Here is a 22,085-nt window from a genome sequence, read left to right as displayed (position 1 = left end):
CATTGTGAGAGACTCCCCGCGCGTTGGGAAGGCGCCGGGAGGCTGTCAGAACACCAAATCGTTCGTCTGCTGGTGAGCAAGAGAATAGCTGCCGAAACACGAAGTTTTCTATCTAGAAGTATCTTCCTCTCCTGAAAAAAAACCGTAATATTTCGGCTACTTGCTGCTATCAGAGTCAGAGAGCCCTCAGATGTTCTTCAGCTCAAAGGGATGCAAAATATCATGATTGGTGGCCAACAACAAGTATATCTCTGTGGGTCCGTAGTCGTTTAATCCTAAAATTCAAACTAGACGGGAAGCTTGATAGGAAAAAAATAAACCAATCACCCTCTTAATCTCAGCAACTTAAAAAGACACAGAGGGTGACAGAGGAAAGGAAAGGATTTTGCTAATTGATATTAAAAATTAATCTAAAATATTCTAGCCCAGATGAGTGCAGCCTTTTGAGGTATTCAAGCCTCTGAAATAATATAATGTGCTAAAAAAAAAAAGGTCAGAATAACATTGAATCCTGTTTACATCTGCTCATTCTCTTTACACGTATTCTGCAGTTTCCTAGAAAAATCATCAACCATGCCGCCTCATGTTTTGGAAAATAAATAGCCATGTCACAGTACGGGACTTCCACCTTATCGATATATGCACATACACAAATACATACAAGAATTCAACTATTATTTAAATTACTTAGCTAGCTATTGTAGCACTTCATTCTATTGCAATCTTATGGAAACATATTTAGTTAAAAAAAAAAAGAAAAAAAAAAGTATACCTATAGCTTCTTTCCATAACAGACAAAACGGCAAACAGGAAAGACATGTCTTTTAAGAACTTATGAGCCCGAGATATTTAAAATCCAAATAATTAACAGGTTTTTCTGAAGCTGCATTCCTGGCAAATTTTGTGCCGAATTATCATCGCCTTGTGCCCCTGTTTGCATTGGTAAAGGTGGAAAGACGGTGCGCTTTTTTTTTGTTGGCAGCGACACTTCAAATTCCCTAATGCTACGCTTTTCTAATAAGCCTTTGTAGACTGTAATCGACCCTCAGTTTAAAAAAAAAATGCCCTAACTCCTTAGATATTTTCTCCTGCTCGAGTGGAGAGGAGTGGATATTTTCGACTGCTCGAGCTCCTGCCCTTCACCCTCCCTATGCGAGAGAAGCAGCAGAGATTGAAGCCAGGGATCCTGTAATATTTTAATTAGCTCCTCTTGACGCAAATTCCTTCTAGCACACGTTCCTCCTGTTAATTAGAGGCACCCACCCTACTGGCAAGGTAAATGGTCGGCTGCAAATATTTTCCAAGCAGAGCCCGGTACAAAAAGACAACAATTTAGATACAATAGAACTTGACCTTTTGGAGAAGCAGTAGTGAGTTAAACAGTTCCCCTTGCACACCATCTGTATATGTAAAAGCTAGACTATCGAGGCGTCCTAGTTCTGTTTATATTCCTCCAAAGAAGAAGAGATGTAGCTTTTTTCTCCTCCCTTTGTTTAGCTTAGCTATGGGTAAGAGTCTCCCCACCTCTTGGCCACGCTTCTCCTTTGCAAAACTGTCCTGCAGCAGAGGTTCCAAATTCAGAGCGGTTTTACCCTCTCTAATCCGGTCGAAATACATGGGAAGGCGTAACGAATGCATTTTGCTTCTCCAAACGAAATGCCTGCCTTTGTTTATGTTGTTCTCAGTGAGGTTAGCGAGGGGAAGGCTCGGTTTTCCCCCTTCCTCAACGCGGAAGTCCCAATTACTGTATTAAAAGAGCAATTCAACATTAGACCAAATAATCAACATTGATAATTGTGCTGAACACAGCAACTTAACAGCAGGCTCCCTGCAATTACCCACACATTCCGGGACTTTAAGCGTACATTATCTCTTGTTTCACTTAACAGCAAATAAAGCAGAGAACAGCCTGTGCCTTGGGTGTCTAGTCGCTCCCAGACGAGCTGTGCCCCCCTCGGTTTTCCCCATGGCCCTTCCCGCTTGCTGTGCAGGCGGCACCCGGAGGCGTTTTGGGGTCCCCCTGCGCTACAAACCCGCTTGAAGAGAAATAGGCTGCTCGCTTTGGAGAGGTGGGGGAGAGAGCCCGAGCGATCCAAAAGCAGGCATCGGGACTGCACGTGTGCATGCTGTGCAAGCACATATATGCCCAGACACACGCACACCCACGCACACGCACACACTCCTATTTCCAGTTGCCTTCTCTCCCTTCTTGCCTTAATTTCCCTTTGTTTCCCAGAGGCAGCCCCGACCTCTGGCACTGCGGAGCCTCGCACGGCGCCGCAGCCCCCGCTGCTGAGAGGAGCGGCAAAGAGCCCCATACAAACCTGTGCCAGCTCTGCTCCCCATTTCTAGCCCCAAGGTTTGAAATTTATTGAAATGCAAGAGGACGGCTGCAGTGAGTCCGAGGAGGTGGCGTCCCGCGATTGAGTGTTGGGCAGCTCTGTCATGTCTGCTCTGGCACAAGCTGAAGTTGACTGCCAAAGTGCTATAAAACCGCAGGTCAGTCTAGAACTGTTTTCGGTTCCCCTAGACGCGCCGTGTTCAATTATAGCCTTAAAAGCCCTAATACAAGTGCAAGAATTTGTTTGCCATCACACAGAGGCGGGGCGAGGCTCGGCAATGGTGGCGCCTTTGTTATCTCAAAGTCACTGAAATCCTTATACATTCCTTTTTGTTCGAAGGGAGGAGTGTCTGCGTGTGTGCAGGGTGTGGGGAGAGGTTTTCATCGACGGAATTGAACGGTGCGGGTGTACAGGGAAAATAACCAATGCTCGGACACCAAAAGAGGGCTTCCGACCCCCCAGTCCACTCCACCCACCACCCCACGACGACCACCCCCTGCAAAAAACTGGGGGGAAAGTAAACGCGAGCAAAATTACAGCGTTAAGGAAAAAGCCAACCAGAGCTCTGGCACACCCCTCCCCACCTCAAGTTAAAAAAAAAAATTAAGAGGGAGAGAGAGGGAAAGCCCCCAAACATCTTTACAATCCCTAAACGACATTGCAGTCTTCTGCTAGCGGTTTTGACGACATGCAATCTCTTTCCATCCACTTTCTAGCAAATATGTCAAGCTGGAAGATTAATTAATTAATTTCAAGTTCAGCTCACAGACGTGCAGTAAGCATAAGAAGTTCTTGCAGCAAACCAAAATAAAGAGTTCATTACAGGGATACGTCCGGAGCATTTGATTTGTGAAGGGTAACCCTTGTAAAATAAGAAAAAGGCATATAAACATTAATGCTAATAAATTAGTTTACTCCACTACAAAGTAATTACTTGATAATCTTGAATTTACAGCTCGAATTCAAACGCAATAGTTAACTATAATGTAGGGGAAATACATAATGAGAATATTTTCTCTCTGCATAACATGATTAGATTTGTTATTGAGTCGGTTACGATAAGCCAAGCAATAAATAAACAAATCGATGTTGACATTTAAATACCGAGGATCTCCAGAATTTAGTAGAGAACTTTCTCCGGATATATAAATACTTCCACAGCACTGCAGAGGAAGAGGGGGGGAAAATCCAAATATTATTTCCCTAACATTTTCGTTTCCCTTCCACTAGCCTCCCAAGTCCACGGGAGCATGGATCTTGAACTACGTCTGATTCCCGAAGAGTACCGACTTCACAATAGCCGTTTGCCACCCTGTTTTTCTATTTTGATAAAATCCAGCCGGAACTCAAATATTTCTTTTCTGAAATCGAGCATCAGAAGAGCAAAAAAATACTTTTTTCCGAGAGCTTAGGGATGTCCGTGCCTCAAAAGGTGCTGTATTCTTTGGCGTAATTCTGTGTTTTCTTTGGCTCTGCTCATTCGGAGGGGTGTGCATTTTTATTGGCAGAAAAGTACTTTTTCGTCTCTGCCCTGTACAATCCGCTTTCTATATCATCCCTTTCATGCAACAATAGTAAAAGTTTAACCAGGTTTTTAAAATAGGTCTCCCTGGGTGTCAGCCTTCAGCGACGACGCAAAGCTAAAAGGAAAGTATCTCGGTACGGCGAATTTGTTCCTACGGGTTAACAGTATGTCAAATAATTTTAACTGGGCTTCTGGCAATTAAACTCGGAGTATTTGTAAAGCTGGGGTAGCCCAATATCCACTGGTTTTCCAGGCATTTTGTTGCAGAGTTGAGGCGGAGAGATCAGCAAACAGTCTTTAGCTCCGTGGTCTGCACTTTAAAGGGCTTGCTGGCTTTCTGGCGTTGCGACTGAGGCAAGGGATGATTTGGAGAGGGTGAGGAGGGGAAACCTGCGTCCCTGGGACTCGACATTGTTAACTACCTCCAGTAAAGCTTGGCTGAAGCCGCGCGGGGTATTTGAGGTTAATATGTAAGTAAGGGAAGGAAGACACTAAGCGCTTCGGAAGTGAACATGAATGCAAGCATGTAATCTATTCACCATGAAAATCAGTAAAGACTTGACCCTGGCACATTCTTCCTCGTAAGGTTTCCAGAAAAACCCTGAAGAGTGAGGGCTTTTTTTTTTTTTTTTTTTAGTGGGGGAAGGAGGGAAAGCTCAAACCGATCCAAAAAAAAAAAAGGAGAAAAAATAAAAAGGGGGGAAAAAAAGGAGACTTTTTCTTCAGGAGCGTTTTCCTCCTCCTCGTAAGCAGCTTTCCACAAGAAAGCGTGCGTGCATCTCTAGTACGGTGCCCTCCTTCTCGGAACCTGCCAGCGAGCCGCCGAACGCCCCAGCAAGCCCACAAACAAACAGAAAGGTCTCACCTAACCCTGGGGGAAATTGATAAGCCTCTCTGCTCCAGAGCCAGAGGGTGCCAGGGCCCGGGCGGCTAAGTGTGGGGCAGTGGCAGGGCGGCTGTGTGTCCCCCCGGGCTCCCCCCCGGCCAACCTGCGCTCGGCTCGCCCCTGGGCGCTGGCGACGAGCTGTTGCTTTCCCCCGCGACGGCCACAAAGGGAGCGGGGCCCGGGCCCGCCGCTCGTCAATGTCAACGTCGGGCCACGTGACCGCACCTCCCTGCCGCCGCCGGGAGAGCTCTCCACGTCAGCCTACGTCTCCCCATCCCTTACTTCACGGATCCGCTTCAAAGGGGCAGCTGCGTTAGAGAATCATGTTAAGCTCAGCTAATGCGGAGAAGCCGAGGTAGCCCTAATGATGGATTTTGATGAGCGTGTTCCTTGTTCCTCTAACATGTATTTGCCAAGTTGTACTTACTACGTCTCGGGTCCTGATTTTTCCAGCCTCCCTTCTTTTTTGCCCCAAACCCCGTCTTCTCGCCCTATGACATACTCCTACTCCTCCAACCTACCCCAGGTCCAACCTGTGAGAGAAGTTACCTTCAGGGAATATGCCATTGATCCCTCCAGTAAATGGCACCCCAGGAACAATCTGCCCCACTGCTACTCCGCAGAGGAGATCATGCACAGAGACTGCCTGCCTGCCACCAACACTGCTAGCATGGGCGAGATGTTCGGCAAAAACACAGCTAACGTCTACCACCCCAGCACCAACGTCTCCTCCAATTTCTATAGCACGGTGGGCAGGAACGGGGTCCTGCCCCAGGCTTTCGACCAATTTTTCGAGACGGCTTATGGCACGGCGGAAAACCTGGCCTCGGCGGACTACCCGGTAGACAAGAGTGGCGAGAAGGCGCCCGCGGCCGCCGGGGCGGCGGCGGCGGCAACTTCAAGTTCGGAGGGCGGCTGCGGCAGGGCGGCGGCGACGGCGGCGGAGAAGGAGAGGAGGAGGCGGCCGGAGAGCAGCAGCAGCCCCGAGTCATCTTCCGGCAACAATGAGGAGAAATCCGGCAGTTCCAGTACGTATAAAGGCAGCGCCGGAGCGCTTTTAGGAAAGGCAGCTTGAAATCTAGCGCACCGCCGCTGTTAAATTTTTATATGCTGTTTTATAAGCATATAAGGTTTATGAAGGGCCTTTAGATTTCCCCCAACAAAACTTTGTTATAAAAGGCGAGATCACGTGTTTAGTGCTGAAATTGGCCGTGAAATACCCACCGGGCAATGGATGCCTAATTTTTTTTTTCCTTTTTCTTCTCATTTTTTTTTTCTTTTTTCTGCTTTTTTAAAAAAAATAATAATAAAAAACCAGTTCCGTGGTCAGCTCTTGAAAATATAATAACGTTAGTTCTGTGCCTGTAAATTCGGCAAAAAAAGGAGATCCTGACTCCTTTGATATCAATGTAATCCAGTGATTTTATAAAAGCCATGTGTTGCACCAGAAGTCTAGTTAGGAGCTGAATTCAAAGCCCTCGCCGTTTTAACGATTGTGCTAGAATAGCGTTTAACAGATAAAGTAGCCGCCTGAACTGTAGCAATATATTAAAAGAAGCAAATTAACCTAAAGCTGGCCTTTTTGTCTAAAGGAAGCCATTTTACTAAGGCACTGTGGCAATTACGTGTTGCCTTCTGTCCAACAGTTTGTTACTTACAATTGTTATTCAATCTGTCAAAGTCTGATTTTTTTATGTGGGCTTTTTAAAAGGCAAAGCTAGTATACGGCCGGGGAAAAAAAAATACCTCGACAATGAACTGTACCAGAAAAGGAAGTTTTTAAAGGGATAGCAGCTACGTTTAATGTAAAGAGCTCCTGAACCTTGAAACCTTTTATATTCTGCTTAATGAACTTTAAAACCGTAATGGCTAATCGAGAGGAGAATACCTCGATGCGGTGGAGAACGTGCTTGAAAATAGCCGGCTAGGGGGAGAAGGAGACGCCCCAGCCTTGGGCTCAGGGGTTTTTCCTCTGCTCGGGACGTAGGGACGGGATTAGGCCGGGCAACGAGGGCGAGATCCAAGCGGGTAGGGGCTCGGGGAGGGCTGGGCGCAGGCCCCCCCGCCCGCTGCAGCGCTGCCCGCTGCAGGCAGCCAGGTGATGGCTGCTCCCTGGGCAGCTCCGCGTGCGGGGTGGCGCCCGGCCGAGCAGCCTACAAAGGCTTTCCTCCGGCTCGTGAAATCCGCGAGAACCCCCCGCCACCGCTCCTTCCTCCAGCTGCCCTCCCCGCGGAGGAAGCGAGGCCGGATCCCCGCTCTCGGCGGGGGTTTCGCCCTGCACGCTGCCCGGGGCCGCGGCGCTGCAGGGGCCGGGCTGTGCCGGCGGCTCCCGGGCCCGGCCGCACGCACCCGCCAAGGCGGAGGGCTGGCGCCAAGCCCCAGAGCCACCAACTCCGACCCCGGAGCGGGCAAAACGCGTCTTTTCCACGTTAAAGTGCTTTCCCTGAGAGTACCCCCGTCCCTCCTCAGCCCCCGCCGCCGGCCACCGCCGGGTCTCAAATGTTTCTGCCTTTTTTCGCTCCACAGGTGGACAACGTACGCGTAAAAAGAGATGCCCATACACCAAATACCAGATTAGAGAGTTAGAAAGGGAATTCTTCTTCAGTGTCTACATAAACAAAGAGAAACGCCTCCAGCTCTCCCGAATGCTCAATCTGACCGACCGTCAAGTCAAAATATGGTTTCAGAACAGAAGAATGAAAGAAAAAAAAATTAACAGGGACCGATTACAATATTACTCAGCTAATCCACTACTTTAAAACTCATAGCGTTTTTCAAGACGAGATTAAATTCAGATTTCGCCCTTGACAAGGTCAAGCCACGGGGTTACGTGGAGGAAGGAGGTGTGTATCTGACGGGACTAGAAGAATCTAAGGTTTTACACACGCGTAAACCTTCTCTGGAACTGCAATGATGATTTTTTATATATGTATTTACATATCAACTGGAATCGATTTGATTTTGACACACATGGGATCCATTTCTAAACGTGCACGTCACCTCTGAGTGCAAAATCCATACCTCTTACCTTTCCAGGCACTGCGGCTCACCCTGCCACCGCTTTCGGCAGGCACGGGCGGGGACGGTCCTTCTCCATCCCCGGACTCGCCCATCCTCGGCCCTTTCTCGCCCCTGTGCTGCTGTGGAACATCTGTCTGGAGATTGCCAGGTCGGGCTCACCCAACCAGGACCACTGCAGAATATAAACTCTGAGAAATAATCTTTTGTTCTTCCTTAGGAAAATATCTGTGGCAGCGTTCCATTGCTCATGGGTTTGAAATAAGATTTGAAGGACGGACACACACACACGGACACACGCACACACACACACATGCAGAACTAAAGAAAGGGGGGGATGTCATGTCCACACCTTCCTGGGGCCAACCGCGAGTAGTTGTAATATGGATGTAGTGATGGTTATAGTAGTGTTTCCTTTGGGGGTGTGGGATGGGATGGGGGCGAGGGGAAAAAAGACCGAAATGAAAAAATTAATTATTTACTTTTAAAAATCAGGTATAAATTCGCCATATGTCGTAAAGAAACAATCACTAAAAATAAAATTAGAAAAAATTAATTAGCTCTTGTTTTATTTATGACCACAGACTATGCGTTGCCATCTTTTTGAAGACAAATCATATACAAATACTAAAAATAAATCGGCAAAAAAGTGTGAATTTCATCGTTTTAAAAGAAACAACTCCTTAAAGGAAACGAACCTTCTGGCTTCTGGCTCACAAACTTTCTTCAGGAAATACCTGTGGAGAACGACAGTTTAGCAAATACCACACAACACTTAATTGAAACTTGGAGTTGTGCAATGCACTAACATTGGATGATTAAAATAACTCTATTGCATGTTCGTTTAAAGGTGACTAGTGAGGAGTTTAAACAGAAGCCAAACAATGTAAATATGGTAATTTTGTTGTTGTCTACTTTAAATGTCATGAGCTCTACTTTGTCGCCCAGTCGACGTATGCAAAGAATGGAGAGTTGTTTGAACTTATTTTAAATATCTATAAATATATATATTTCCCTGCAGGAACCAAAGCGTGAAAAAATGCAATTAAAAAAAAAAAAAAAAAAGAGGAAAAGAAAGGAAAATATTTAAAATTCTATATCAGTTTACAAAGGATACCGTGTTCTATCGTTGAGGTAATTTGCTGTCGAGAATATCTGAATGTATATTTCATACAGGAATGGTGTTTTACAAGACTTGTAAATAATAAAAAAAAAAAAAAAAGAACCCATGACCTATTTTGTTCGAATGCCCTTTTTTTTTTCCCTGGTTGGTTTTTTTCAGTGGTGTTTCTTTTTTTTGTTTTTTTTTTTAATTGTTCCTTTGGGGCTAAAGGGTGTGGGATTTCTTTACATGTGCAACAAAGTGGTGATAAGAATGTTTTTGACTAATAAATTTTACCAAATGGATGCAATTTCTTTGTCAGAATTCACAAAATGCAATATCTTTATATGACGTCACTGTTTTCAATATGTATCATCTATATGTATATACAGTTTTCTTTTAATATGCGCAAGTATTTGGTTGCATGTATACAGTGGAACGGCGCACAAAGAAAATAAAATTTTAAAAAAAAAGGAAACTTTATATTTTTACTCTGGCGTTACGTTACTGCATGTTCTTTTATCCGATGTAACTCTGGGACCCAAAATTCCTCGTGACCTTCTTCAGCCATTTGGGGCGAATTACTCTTCTTTCGTGAACTTCATTGTTAAATCTTCTACTCCGGAGTTAACAAGTGAACCTAGGTTTGTTTGAGCGTACCTCCAGCGGGTCACAGGAAAAGGAAAATTAAGTGTGTACATAGCTCGCTACGTGTTAGGCCTTCTCCTTCTCCTGCCAGCACTGGCGGGGCAAGGTCCTGTGCTCCAGGCTTGGATGTGCCATTGCTGTTTGCTCCCCACCACATGTGTCCAGGAGAAATGCCTGCCGGTAGCATTTTGGGACACGTTTTATAAGCTGGCACCAAAGGGAAGTTTCAAGCCAGCTGATGGATGTGGCCAGAATTTGAGAGCCCTAAGAAAATTGTTGTCTTTGGGGAAAAGAATCGGCATGGCAGTGTGGTGGAAATGGACTGTTTGAAATTGTCCTTGATCTCCAAGGCAGGGAGGGGGTGGACTGAGGCGGGCAGCGGGGGGAGGAGGGCTGGAGGGAGAAAGTTGGAGAGGGCAGGGGGGAGAAAACCCCAAACACCAAACAATAGCTGAGATAGGAATGTGTTTTGAGTAGAGTATTTGAATCTTTAATGTTGACCCTAATCCTAACCAGGAGAAGAAAGTGGATTCTGTTTTTGCATTGTTTACTGGCTTTGAACTTCTGTATTGCTTGGACATCACCCATAACCTTGAGGTGAAGGACTTACTGACTTTGGGCCTTTGTTGACCACAGCCACCCAGCCAGCCAACGTTTACCCAAAGGGAATGTTGAAAAGTGAGGGGGAAAAGAGGGGACTTTATTTGTTTGTTTGTCTTGTATGCAAGGGGAAATGCCAGTTAAAAGGAGACAGACAGATGGATGGGCAGACGGTGAGAGAGGAGTAGAGGGACGGATGGAGAGCTGAATGGCAATGAAAGTTAAGCCTGCAAGCTTCCTTTCCTGGTTGAAAATTAACTGGTATTCAGAGCCAATCCTAGAGACAGTAAAAACATGGAGTTTCTGTGGTCGGGGTTCGGATTTCCTAGCCCAATAAAATCGCATCCTCTGTGTTGCTGTGACATTGCGGCCATAAAAACTGCCCGTGACTCGTCCGCTTCGCCTGTACCAAACGCATCGCTCTAAAGGCAGCCGAGGTTCGCCCAGAGGCTTTTACACCGGGAGGTGAGCCACCATTGCTGTCCGCCGCCGTCTGTCCGTCCCCCCGCCCGCCCGCCGTCCTGCCGCGGGGCCCCGGCGTGAGGGCGGGCGGGCAGACGGACGGACGGACGGACGTCGGCCGCGGTTTAGGGGCTGCTTTGCCACAAGATGGCGATCTTCAGATCAATGTCAAAGCCGCCCGGGGCAAGGGGAGCAGCCCTGCAAAGGGAAAAAAAAAAAAAAAGAAAATCTTGGCCTTTGTTCACTTTGCATCCCTGGAGCCACACGGGTAATTATTGCACTTACCGGGCTCCACTGTACAAAAAGCCGCTCGGGATGCCGGGGGAGGGGGGAGACGCTGGGGCTTCTCGGTGGAGTTAAAGCCTCTGGGCTTTGGGTTAGGAAATGCGCGAAGGTAAGTGTTTTATACATCTATCCGGCATGGAGAGCGGCGAGGAGTGTGCGGTGACCGGAATGGTACCCTGCCATGTGGGGTGGCCCTTGCCCTGACCACTGAGCACCGCGGAACAGAACTGTAGGGAGGGGAAAGGATGCAAAAAGTTGGTGATTAGGATGTGAAATAATATAGAAGGGACTTTCTAAGCTGCAGTTGACCTTTTATTTTCTCTTAGTTTTGGCCAGCCGCGTGGAAAATCCACGTTATCTGGAAATATTTTTTCAGAGTAACTTGTAGCTTTCTTCCACTTATTAAAAAGAAAAAAAAAAAAAGAAGAAAAAAAAAGAGTGTAGCATTGGAAATATTATGAAACTTGACATTTATGTGTGGAACAGTAGGTGTCTTCAATCAAATAGATCTATGGCAACACAGTCTGCAAATGACAGACAATTCTGACGATCTTATTAGTCTTGAACTATAGTTTAGTTAGGGTCGTTTGGTAACTTTAAAGGGTAGTCTGCTTCCTTGCAGCTGGACACAGATTGTGGTAAACAACTTTTGACATACTTATGCTAAAAACTGTTTATGTGATTGCATATTAAGTCAATGTTCGTGCAAGACCAGATTTGGATTTCGATTTTCTTTCTTTCTTTCTTTCTTTCTTTCTTTCTTTCTTTCTTTCTTTCTTTCTTTCTTTCTTTCTTTCTTTCTTTCTTTCTTAATCAGCACATGTGCTGTAAACAAACAATAGTCACTCATTCTCATGTGCTCAGGGCTGCTCTGGATTGTAGCTTTGAAACTCTATCCTCTCTACGAGTACCCCTAACTCCAGGTTACTTTTCATGCCCATAAAATTTTCACATGTTTTTCTTATGTCTCCATTTGAGAAGGGTGGGCGGGAAGGTGGTATTATATGGAGAAGATACTGGTTTGGCTACATACTTTAATACACGTGTTTCTTAGAGCAGAGTTTAAAATATCTGTCCGAAAAAACCAAAAATATTATTTTATCCTTTATCTTCTATGCATATAATGCCTGTTGCCTGCAGTATTTTTTAAATTGTGCTTCCAGGGGACAGTTGCAAGTGTAGTTAAAAGCACATGCTCAGTCGACAGAGAGCAGTTTCAGATGATTATTGGAACCTATCGATTTCATCAAAGATGCTCCATTAAAAGCTCGGGGATGTTGATCCCTTTTGACTTCCCTCAGCAATGCCAGGACGCAAGAAGCCACGTGAGAAGCAGGGAGATTTGAGGGTCCCTTTGCAACATTTCATTTTACACCAGTCAAGTTAAACTCTGCATATTTGATCAAATATTTATTTTTCCCCTTGTTGTTTCCCTGTCCCATTCAATACTTGGCTGAATAAATCAAAGGGACCCCAGCAGCAGTTAAAGCGCCCTCTGGTTACGAATTGTTTACTGACGGCCGCGGTCATAGGATAATATTTAAAAAAAACAAGCTTGTTTCTTACAATAACTGTTTATTATTTCACATTATTTGGGTTTGCATGTTTTAGAGGGAAGAGGGGAAGCCAGCTCAGTGTCTGCACTGTGTTTAATTAATCGTGTACTCAACTTCAGCTCACATACCACATCCAAACCCCTGGGAGGCTTTTTCATAAGCTCATTGGGTTTGAGTTTTGTTGTCTATATATTTTTTTTGTTTGGGTCACAATCTTTTCATTAAATGCTCTGAAATCGAAACTTCTGGCCAACGTGTGTGTCTGACAGCCAAGCTATACCACAACCAAAAAAAAAAAATTGTATATGCATTCAGATCTTCTTTAAAGGGAAGACAGCTACAAAAAAGGGAGAAAGGCTACAGTTTCAAATGCTTAATAGAGCTGTGCGGCTCATCTCTGGCAATAGAAGGGGTACACTTAAAAGACAGACTTGGGCATGCAATATTTTCCCCACACATCTATAACCCGATACCGTTGTTGCTTCTGCATGGTGTTTGGGGCTCTCTGGACAATAGAAAGCCCCGTTGTTCTCGTCAGTGCCGGAAAACGGCGAGGAAATAAAGCCCTAATGAATTGGTTTGGGTGTATTTTGTCCTGCCGCACACTAGCATTTGAAACTCGTCAGAATTACTTGCAAAATATGTTCCTAATCCAAATAAGTAAAACGATACATGTATAATATAAAACATAGTTAGGCGAGCAAGCCTCCGGATGGCTGGAATAAAATTATATCGCAGCCTAATTTTTAACGAGATAATCCGCCAAAACAAGCCAACCTCCCCAGCAGCACCACCAGCGTGAAAGAATTTCTAGTAAAGATAAAATTAGTGGGGCCGTCATTTGTCACCTAACTTGGCACAGACGCTGTTCCTAAACCTCCTGTCTGAAATCCGCCTTCTTTGGAGCAAATCCAGAAAAAAAAAAAAAACAAGCAAAAAAGAAAAAAGAGGAATCTGGCACACACACACGTTCCAGTGAGCTGACAGTTCCAATATTAAATAACTATAGTCTGATCGCATTAATTTTTGGAGCTGTATAAAATGTAGTCCACGGCTGTATTCTCAGATAGGCGGCGCATGCACTCCCGCACAGACTGCAAGGCCGTTTACGTTTTCACAAATTGCAGCTTGCCCATGTCTACAAATAAAAGCATATTTTAATTAGCTCGCAAAATGCGTCTCTGGATTAACAGCGCTGATCTTTTGGGTTATACGGGCCAATAATAAAAAGATAAATCACGGTTTAACACGATACGTTTTGAGATTTCCAGTCAGAGTTTGCTTAGGCTGAGCTGTCGGTTTTTATTTATTCCCTTTTTGTTTTTAATTTTAGTTCAACCAATAAAACGGCTTAACGACGCTATTAATGCATCTATTATATTTTTCTTAGATCAATAAAATTTTATTTTGATAGTATTGTCTATGTAAGCCATGAATTTAGATTCTCCAAGAAAACACCTTCTCGCTGGCTTTGATATTTATCAGAATTTTATTTGCTCGGTTTTATAGACCCTCGGATAGCTTTACTTACAGAAGTAGAATTAAAAAGAAAGTAATTCTCGTCCCCTGGCGTCCACAATATTCTTTAAAATTTCTTTTAAATAGGGGTTAAGTTCCAAGGGACACATTGTTAAGCGCTGGTAACGCAGTAGCTGCACTCAGCTCATGCCAAATTAGCTCAGTTTAGTCAGAATTGACCATTATCTTTTATAGTTACGAATCAAGTGAACATTATTAGTTTTACTTCGCTGGGTTTGATGATGCTGGTTACTATTTGCCTTGGCCTTGTTAGCGATTAAAGAAAGCGGAGATAATGCAGCGCCGAGCTGAGTTCATGATCTAGACGGGGTCGGTGCCTTGACCATCAAACCGGCTCCGTTTACTGCGGTCAACACAACAGCCCACGGCAGCTCCCGCGGGACCTGACGCGGGGCTGGGGTAACCCGCTGCTGCAAAACTAAACGGGGAGGCTAAAGAACACCTTCAAAAATCCTCACCGGCCTCTGTGCCTTTTGTCTGATTCCCCTGCATTAGATCGCAGAGGGAGGAGAAGCCAACTCGCGTCTCATCGATGCACTCCCAGTCATTTCGGCTGACGAGGATTGCAGCGTACTTTTTATAATACTTTCCTTCACTTTAATCCAATTTTTAAAAGGGAGCTGCTTATTTTAAAAACAGCTTTGGAATGATTTCAAGCGTTTCTCCTCGGTTCCGTATGGCTTTTAGATTTGCAATCCGTTTCTATTTAATTTGGCAAATGCAAAATAAACATACCGCAAGAGCGGACTTCCCCAGAGTAATTTTTATACCTGACTTGTGTAGAGAAATGTATTTGGAAGGCGGCGCTGGGGCTCACGTTTCTTTTTATTTAGATCTGTATTTATGAAGCTAAGCCTATTGATAATAGCCTTCCTGTATACCAGCCAATAAACCAGTTCCTTATGTGGTATTAATTTTGTTAGTAATGATATGGCCCTCATAGGAATCTGATAAGGGTTCGTCCATCGCACATTAACACATCCGAAGTTAGTCGGGCTGGGAAATCACAAACAATGTTACAGGAGGAAATGCGGGAAGGAAAAAAACCTCGAAGGGCTTCTATAGGCTGGGAGATCTACCCCTGTCACCGCATCCCACGGGTCGGTCAGAAGGAAACCGCGATGTGATGCTCGCCCCACCACGCTGGAAAAATCAGGCGCCTTTCCACAGAGATTTTATGGGTGTTTCAAAGTTGTAGCATCCCCTGCCTGCCCTGGTGCTTTCCGGGGGCGCGGAGGGACGCTGGGGAGGCCCCCGCGGGAAGGGACACTGCCCTCCTGCCGCAAGGAGGGATTCCTCCAGGGGAATGTCACGCTGTGGAAAAAAAGCTTTTCCCCGTGGCAGGCAAATATTGCGGGACAAGACCACGTGGGGCTTGACAGATCCGTGGGGCGAGGGGGAAGAAGAGCTCCCTGGGGGTTTCGAAGGCCGAGGGTAGGGGCCGGGGCATTCGGGGCGCCGCGCCTGCTCCGGCACCACCCCTCCCCGCAGGCAGCGGCCCCAGCACCGCCGCCGGTGCCCTCCCGGCCACGGCAGCCGGTGCCCGGCAGGGGCTCTCGTCCCGGCCGGTGATGACGCCCGCTCGGCGGCCGCTCTCACCCGCCCGACCTGCTGGAAGCGGGAAGCGGCCGATGGCCGCTTCTCCAGGCGGCGTGCGGGAGAGAGGAGCGAGTGATGCTCCTCAGGGATGGACAGCGGGAGCTGGGCAGCCTCAGGCTCCCCTTGAACTAAAGTGCCCTTAGTTCCGCGTGCCAGGCAGTGAGGCGACTTCAAAATGGCATAAGCGAGAGATGATGGAAGTGAAAAGCAAGTCATCGTTAAGCATTTCATTACGAAATCTATCTGTCTCTCTGCCTGCGTCCCTGCCTGTCTGCTCTCTGTCTGCTACCTCCGCCACAATTACATATCGACTGGACTGGGCTGTCTAGTATCTCGGTATTTATCTAGCTAGTCTTATTTCTATTATTTAGTGCATTGCTTAACGGAGACGATGCTTTTGAAGAGGCGAAAGTGAAAAGACCCAAATGGAGCGGGAGGGAGGGGAGATATAAAAATGATCGTCCAAATATAAACACATCAATAAACACGGTGCGCAGCATCCTGCGAGGATCCATTTGAACTGCTCGCGTCTGGATTCTTTCTGTGACATATGTCTGGCTTTATATTTTAAATGGTAATCAGACCTCAGTAAGAATCCAGCGTTAACTAAAGCATTAGAAGCTGCAACCGCACAATCAATCCTCCCAGAGTGGCATTGCTCCCTAAGAGATTCCTCAGCGCAGCGGCGAGCATTTTATCTCCAGGAAAATTAAGCCCAGCCTGGCGTCGTGGCGGTGATGTTAGGCTGCAAGCAGCCCCCTTCCTCGGTAGTTTAACGCGGGAGGCACCAGGCCCCTTTACGGTTTCCAATGATCCGTGATAAACAATAACACGTCTTTTATTTCTTAAAAAAACGAGACAATCAAATAAAATGAGCAGAGGCTGAGCATAAAACACCGGGCGAGCCGTGGCTTTATTAATTTCGTGTGACACATAGGTTGCGGAGGGAGGTGAGCAGGCATTGCTGCTGGAAAGCCCAACCACGGGGAGAGAGGAGCGATAGTAAAAGCTTCATCTGGACACGGCTTCAGCCTAGGTATAATAAACATCAGGACCGCCGGGCTATTTTATAGCGGTGTGTGTGATAAGAGGGGAGCAAAACTTGGAGCCAGTACCAGCACAGCCCTCTCTTTCCCCTTCCTCTTCCCCTTCCCCTTCCCCTTCCCTTCCCCTTCCCCTTCCCCTTCCCTTTCCCCTTCCCCTTCCCGGGAGCCCGGCTCCCGCCTGGGCGCAGGCGCTCGCCCATATGGTGGAAGTGCGCGCGCCTGTGTGTATGGAAATCCATATTACACATTAATATACATCTATCTTCCAAATTCAGAGGTCGACCTGAGAGCAGCTCTGTGCATACGAAACCAGACGGGGAGGGGTTGCTGGGGAGGCCTGGGCTTCCATTGGCTGCGGGCGCCTGCCGTGGTGCGGGGGTATCTCTCATCATATTCAGCATGTTTTGCACAAGAAATGTCAGCCAGAAAGGGCTATCTGCTCCCTTCGCCAAATTATTCCACAACAATGTCATGCTCCGAGAGCCCGGCTGCAAACTCTTTTTTGGTAGACTCCCTGATCAGCTCGGGCAGAGGGGAAGCGGCGGGAGCAGGAGGCGGAGGCGGAGGAGGAGGCGGCTACTATCCCAACAGTGGTATCTACCTGCCACAGGCGTCCGATCTGTCCTACGGGCTGCAAAGCTGCGGACTTTTCCCCGTTCTGGGCAAACGCAATGAAGGTACTTCTCAAAGCATGGTCCCCAACTCGCACTCCTACGTGTCAGGGATGGAAGTGTGGCTAGATCCCCCCCGGTCCTGTCGCATGGAAGAGCCGGAGAGCCAGCAGGCCACCTCGTGCTCCTTCGCTACAAGCATTAAGGAGGAGAGTTCCTACTGCCTCTATGACTCAGAGAAATGCCCCAAGGGCTCGGCCGCCACAGACCTCGCTCCCTTCCCCCGGCTGAGTGCCGAGGTCAGCCCAGCCAGCGGCGGCGGCGGGGTCCCCGTCCCGGGCTACTTCCGCCTCTCCCAGGCTTATGGCACTTCCAAGAACTACGGCGCGGGGCCAGCCGGGGCTGCCCCTTTCCCTCCGCAGCCCCCCGGCCGCTTCCAGACGCCTCCATCTTTGCCTCCCGTCCCGGAGCCGGGGAGGAAGGAGGATGAGGAGCGCTCCCCAAGCCCCTTGGCGTGCGTCTCCCAGAGGGAGGACGAGACTCAGGCTTCATCTTCCACCGCAGAGGAGCTCTCTCCAGCTCCGTCAGAGAGCAGCAAAGCTTCTCCTGAGAAAGAGCCTGTAGGTAAGCGAACGATGATGGTGATGGTGGTAGTGATGATTAAAGAGCAAAAAAAAAAAAAAAAAAAGAAAAAGAAAAAGAAAGAAAGTAAGAAAAATAGTCGTTGAGGATCATAGTGGCATTGAAATGCGAAAGGAGGATCCCAGCTGCCCCGCGGGGCTGCCAAGAAGCTCTGCTCAGACTGACCTTCTGAACTTTGTAATATTCGGGCATGGGGTTGCCGTAAAAATTAATGTCCATCCTATAGTTTAAAACCCTTAGAGCCTCTGCTATGGGCAACTTTAGCCTGCATGCTGCTAAAACATATAGAAAAACAAGATCAATCTCTCCCCCGTGATGTGAAGGTGCCTACCAGATAACAGAGATGTTTGTAAAGCATCCAAAATAAGCAATAGGCAGTGCCAATAAATAAACCTATTAACGCGGTAAGTTATATTTTACGATCCAGAATGCTTTTCGGAATAACAACCGCGCTGAAATGTGCCATCTATGAGCTGCTATCAAATTAGACTGATGAATGCACGGCGAATATCCTTCAGCATCTACACTAGATAACAGAGCTGTTATTTATACTTTTCCTTATTTATTTCCCTTTCGTGTCCCCATGGCAAAAAATAACTCCCCTTTCCCGGACGGCAGACTTAGCAGGAGCTTCTCTCCGTCCGCCTTTCGGACGCCCTTTTATTCCTTTCAGGCGACCCGTTGGAAAGTAGCATTTAAAGAAAAGAAAGACAGAAAAAAAAAAAGGGTCAGCGAAAAACTGTTAGAGAGCCAACCCCAAACCACTAACCACTCTGAGCCATCAAGGGATTGGTGTTACCTCTTTCCCAGTCAGTTTCACAGTTAGAAATCACCTCAAAACGTTTTTATTATTGTTATGACCGCATTTTTTCTTCCCCGAAATGGTTGGAAATGAGAAGGCCATGGCGAAGCTCTCCGGAAAGGCAGGGGCTGAAGGCAGGGAGGCTCCGGCTCCCCAGCTCACCTTGTTTTCCACCTCCGTAGCACGCTTACAAAATCCGGATCCGGAGGCTTTGTTTTTTTGGAAGCAGGTGCCGGGGGGGAAGGAAATAAGGCTGCAGGCCCTTCAGCAACTGCCCCCAGTACCAAAGGGCTCGGAATGGCCGACAGGGAGAGGGTAGGAGCTCGTTTTGGAGGGTCGGAGATAAACTACAATCCGGGGCACGCTACCCCGCCAGAGGCTGTCCGGAGGTTTTTGAGCAGTGGCAGTTCTTACCCGGACACATCCAAAACCTTTGGGAAACCGTTCTGAAGCTCTCGGTTCCCTCAAGGACACCCCACATTCCAATTCTCCGCAGCTGGCGGAGCGAGCCCATCGCACACACAGACACAGGCACACGCATAGATGCTCCTGCCACCTTCTCCCCCACAGCTCTTTGCCTCCTAACCGATGGTAACGTCCATTTTTTACTCTCTCAAAACTAGGCAATTCAAAAGGAGAAAATGCAGCAAACTGGCTCACGGCAAAAAGTGGCAGAAAGAAACGATGCCCCTATACCAAGCATCAAACTCTCGAGCTGGAAAAGGAGTTTCTATTCAATATGTACCTGACTCGTGAGCGTCGCCTAGAGATCAGCCGCACAGTCCACCTCACAGACAGACAAGTTAAAATCTGGTTTCAGAACCGCAGAATGAAACTGAAGAAAATGAACAGAGAGAATAGGATTCGGGAGCTCACAGCCAACTTTAATTTCTCTTGATGAACCTATAAACACATCTTTATGGTTTAAAGAGCCAGTATCATTTTCCTAGGCTGTATTCATCCGCACCTGTATGGATTAACGATTTTAGGCGTTCTCAATATGTCCTTAACCTCTTAAGAGCTACTTTGGGGGGTGGGTGGACTAAAGTCACGCTAAAGCACAAAATGCCGTGTGTGAACCTCCCCTCTTCCTTCAGCCTTTCCCGGGGCCAATTTGTTTCCTCTAAGCTTTGAAACACAAAAATACCATTTCAGGAGCTGCAAATATGTTTCTCCCTATCTGTCTCTCTGAAAAGTAAACAATCCTAGTTAAAGGTGCATTCATTTAAAATATAAGTGCTGTAACTTGGACTGTACGTAGCTGCACAATGAAGAATTTAAGCGTTGCCATATTTCTATATATTGGGAGCTTTCCCCTTCTCTGTTTGCCTTGTCTCCCCCTCCCCCTTTTTTCCTTCGAAAAGCGGGACTTAAAATAATGAAATGCAGGCATCCTTTAAAAGGGTTTCACGGGAACGGGTGTTAGGAATCATTTTTCTTTTTTTTTTTTTTTTTACACTTTACCTTAAAAGCCAATATTACAGCTTTAAATTTGGCCAGGAAAATGAAATATCTTCTCTTTAAAGGTATAAAAGATTTCGTTTTACTCATGGACTAAATTATTACTCTTACCTCTGAAATTCTCTCGCCGGTTGTAGATATTTACTTAATGTAGTTTTGCTTAAATATGTGAATTTGGTGATTTTCTTTTGTGTCTATATATAACGTTACCATTGGTAACGCATGACAAGCACACAGAAATCCCCCCTTGAAAAGAAAATAGTCACTTTTTTCCTCACTAATTTCACTGAAAGTATATATCCTGAACATCAGATGGACTTTCTGAGCCAGAGTCTGAGATTGCGAGGGAGAATATGTTCGTCTTCCTTTATACTGTGAAGTTACATTCATTCAAGGGTCAAACATATAGGTCAAAAAATTAAAAAAGATTTAAAAAAAAGAGAAAGAAGGGGAAAAGCTATAAATACAGATATGGATAAATGTCTATTATTATTAAAATGCCGATACTGTTTTAAGCAAATGCATTCTATCGTTATTATAAATGTTAGTTCTAGCTATATCTAGTTCTTACCTTAAATCGGAATAAATTAATATTGTAATGCTGCTGTGCGTGAAAAAGACGATGTTTATGTTCTCATAGAAGAATAAAAAAACCGTGGAATGAATCCTTTTAATTTTACCTCTTTTTGTGACTGTTTATCCTCAGGTTCTACTTTATGTCTTCGAGAACTTTTACAACAGGAATAGTTGCCTAAACCCCCTGCAATTACTTTAGGAATCTATTTAAATATTACCTAGACGGTCGTAATTTGTCTGGGCCATATAGCGATGGTGCTCTAAGGTTTGTCGGCTTTTGTTCAGTTTTATGACTTGCTAGTATATCTGGATTGTTGCTGTCTTGAACGAGTGGTTTCAGTTGACTGAGGAACTGCATAGACTGAGGAAGCAAATTACTATTTCTTGAGGGTAGGGAAACGATATATTTCTTCTCTTTTTTTTTTTTTTTTTTTTTTTCCTTTTTGTTAATCGAACACCTACAAGTGTGCGGAGATCTTTAACTCCAGAGGACGTTGACAAAATTCTAGCTTTATCTCAGGGCTGAGAAGAAATCGTAAAGGTGAGATCATGGTGGGGGGGTGGGGGGACCCCAGCCTCGCCTCCCTGCCAGCGGGCCCCTCCAGACAAGGCTATTCTCTACCTGGCTGCATGTGGAAGAGCTTATTTCACACAGGCTGCCTGGTTGGTTTTTTGTTGTTATTGGTTTTTTGTGGGTTTTTTTTTTTTTTTTTTTTTTTTTTTTTTTTTTTTTTGCATCCTCTCTTTCTTGCTGCATGTTTAGCTAACAGGGTCTTGCACAAAGGGAACGCAAAAGGAAGGCTGGAAGAGACGAGGCAGCTAATGCTTCCTTGCAAGGGTATATGTATGGCGGGAGGAGGGGGGGATAGACTTTGAACCCGGGCTGGCTTCTTGGGAGCCGTTAGCTTTTCGTGATGTAACATTGTCGTGCACGGCCCTTTTTCCCCGATTACATCTGCATGGAAAGGCGAAAGCTGCCCGCGCGCGTGTGTGTGGGTGGTTGTTATTATATTTTACTCTTGTTTTCATTAACCCACCCGAGGCTGGCCGGGGGGCTCGGAGGGGCGCCGGCGGGGTGGGCGGGAGGGCGAGAGGCATGTTTTAGTCACGTTTCTGGTTTTATTTTCGTAGCGGGATCCTTGCGTTAAGGACCACGGCCATGGGGAAAGTAATAATTAGCGCCTGAGAACTGCTCTGTGGTTTAGGTAGTTTCATGTTGTTGGGGCTCCACCTTTCTCTCTACAGCACGAAACTGCCTTAATTACTTCAGTTGATATCATCACCAGGTATGCTTGGTGCGAGGGTCCTTTCTACCCGAAGAAATCTTAGCGCTGAAGTGAACTGTAGGCGTCAAGTCCCAATGCCATTGTTTCCCATCTGCAGCG

At 46.3% G+C, this 22,085-nt stretch overlaps 2 protein-coding genes across 3 annotated transcripts; both read left to right on the top strand.

The window, feature by feature from the left end:
- The first annotated feature begins 5,042 nt into the window (after positions 1-5,042).
- Positions 5,043-7,952, top strand: HOXA11 (homeobox A11). 2 transcript variants are annotated; one of them, XM_030971264.1, is made up of 3 exons: positions 5,043-5,108; positions 5,207-5,781; positions 7,280-7,952. In XM_030971264.1, the coding sequence occupies exons 1-3, from the start codon at positions 5,077-5,079 to the stop codon at positions 7,510-7,512; spliced, it is 840 nt and encodes a 279-aa protein (XP_030827124.1). In that variant the 5' UTR covers positions 5,043-5,076; the 3' UTR covers positions 7,513-7,952. The 2 variants fall into 2 exon arrangements, with proteins under 2 accessions (XP_030827124.1, XP_030827123.1); XM_030971263.1 differs by having other exon boundaries at positions 5,051-5,781.
- Positions 7,953-17,019: 9,067 nt separating this feature from the next.
- HOXA10 (homeobox A10) lies at positions 17,020-20,048 on the top strand. Its single transcript, XM_030971262.1, has 2 exons — positions 17,020-17,843; positions 19,287-20,048. The coding sequence occupies exons 1-2, from the start codon at positions 17,024-17,026 to the stop codon at positions 19,559-19,561; spliced, it is 1,095 nt and encodes a 364-aa protein (XP_030827122.1). The 5' UTR covers positions 17,020-17,023; the 3' UTR covers positions 19,562-20,048.
- Positions 20,049-22,085: the final 2,037 nt, after the last annotated feature.

This window comes from Camarhynchus parvulus, chromosome 2 (assembly GCF_901933205.1).
Source record: "Camarhynchus parvulus chromosome 2, STF_HiC, whole genome shotgun sequence".
Classification (NCBI taxonomy): Eukaryota; Metazoa; Chordata; class Aves; order Passeriformes; family Thraupidae; genus Camarhynchus; species Camarhynchus parvulus.
The sequence above is the reverse complement of the archived record's forward strand: the minus strand, read 5'-3'. Positions and strand labels throughout refer to the sequence as shown.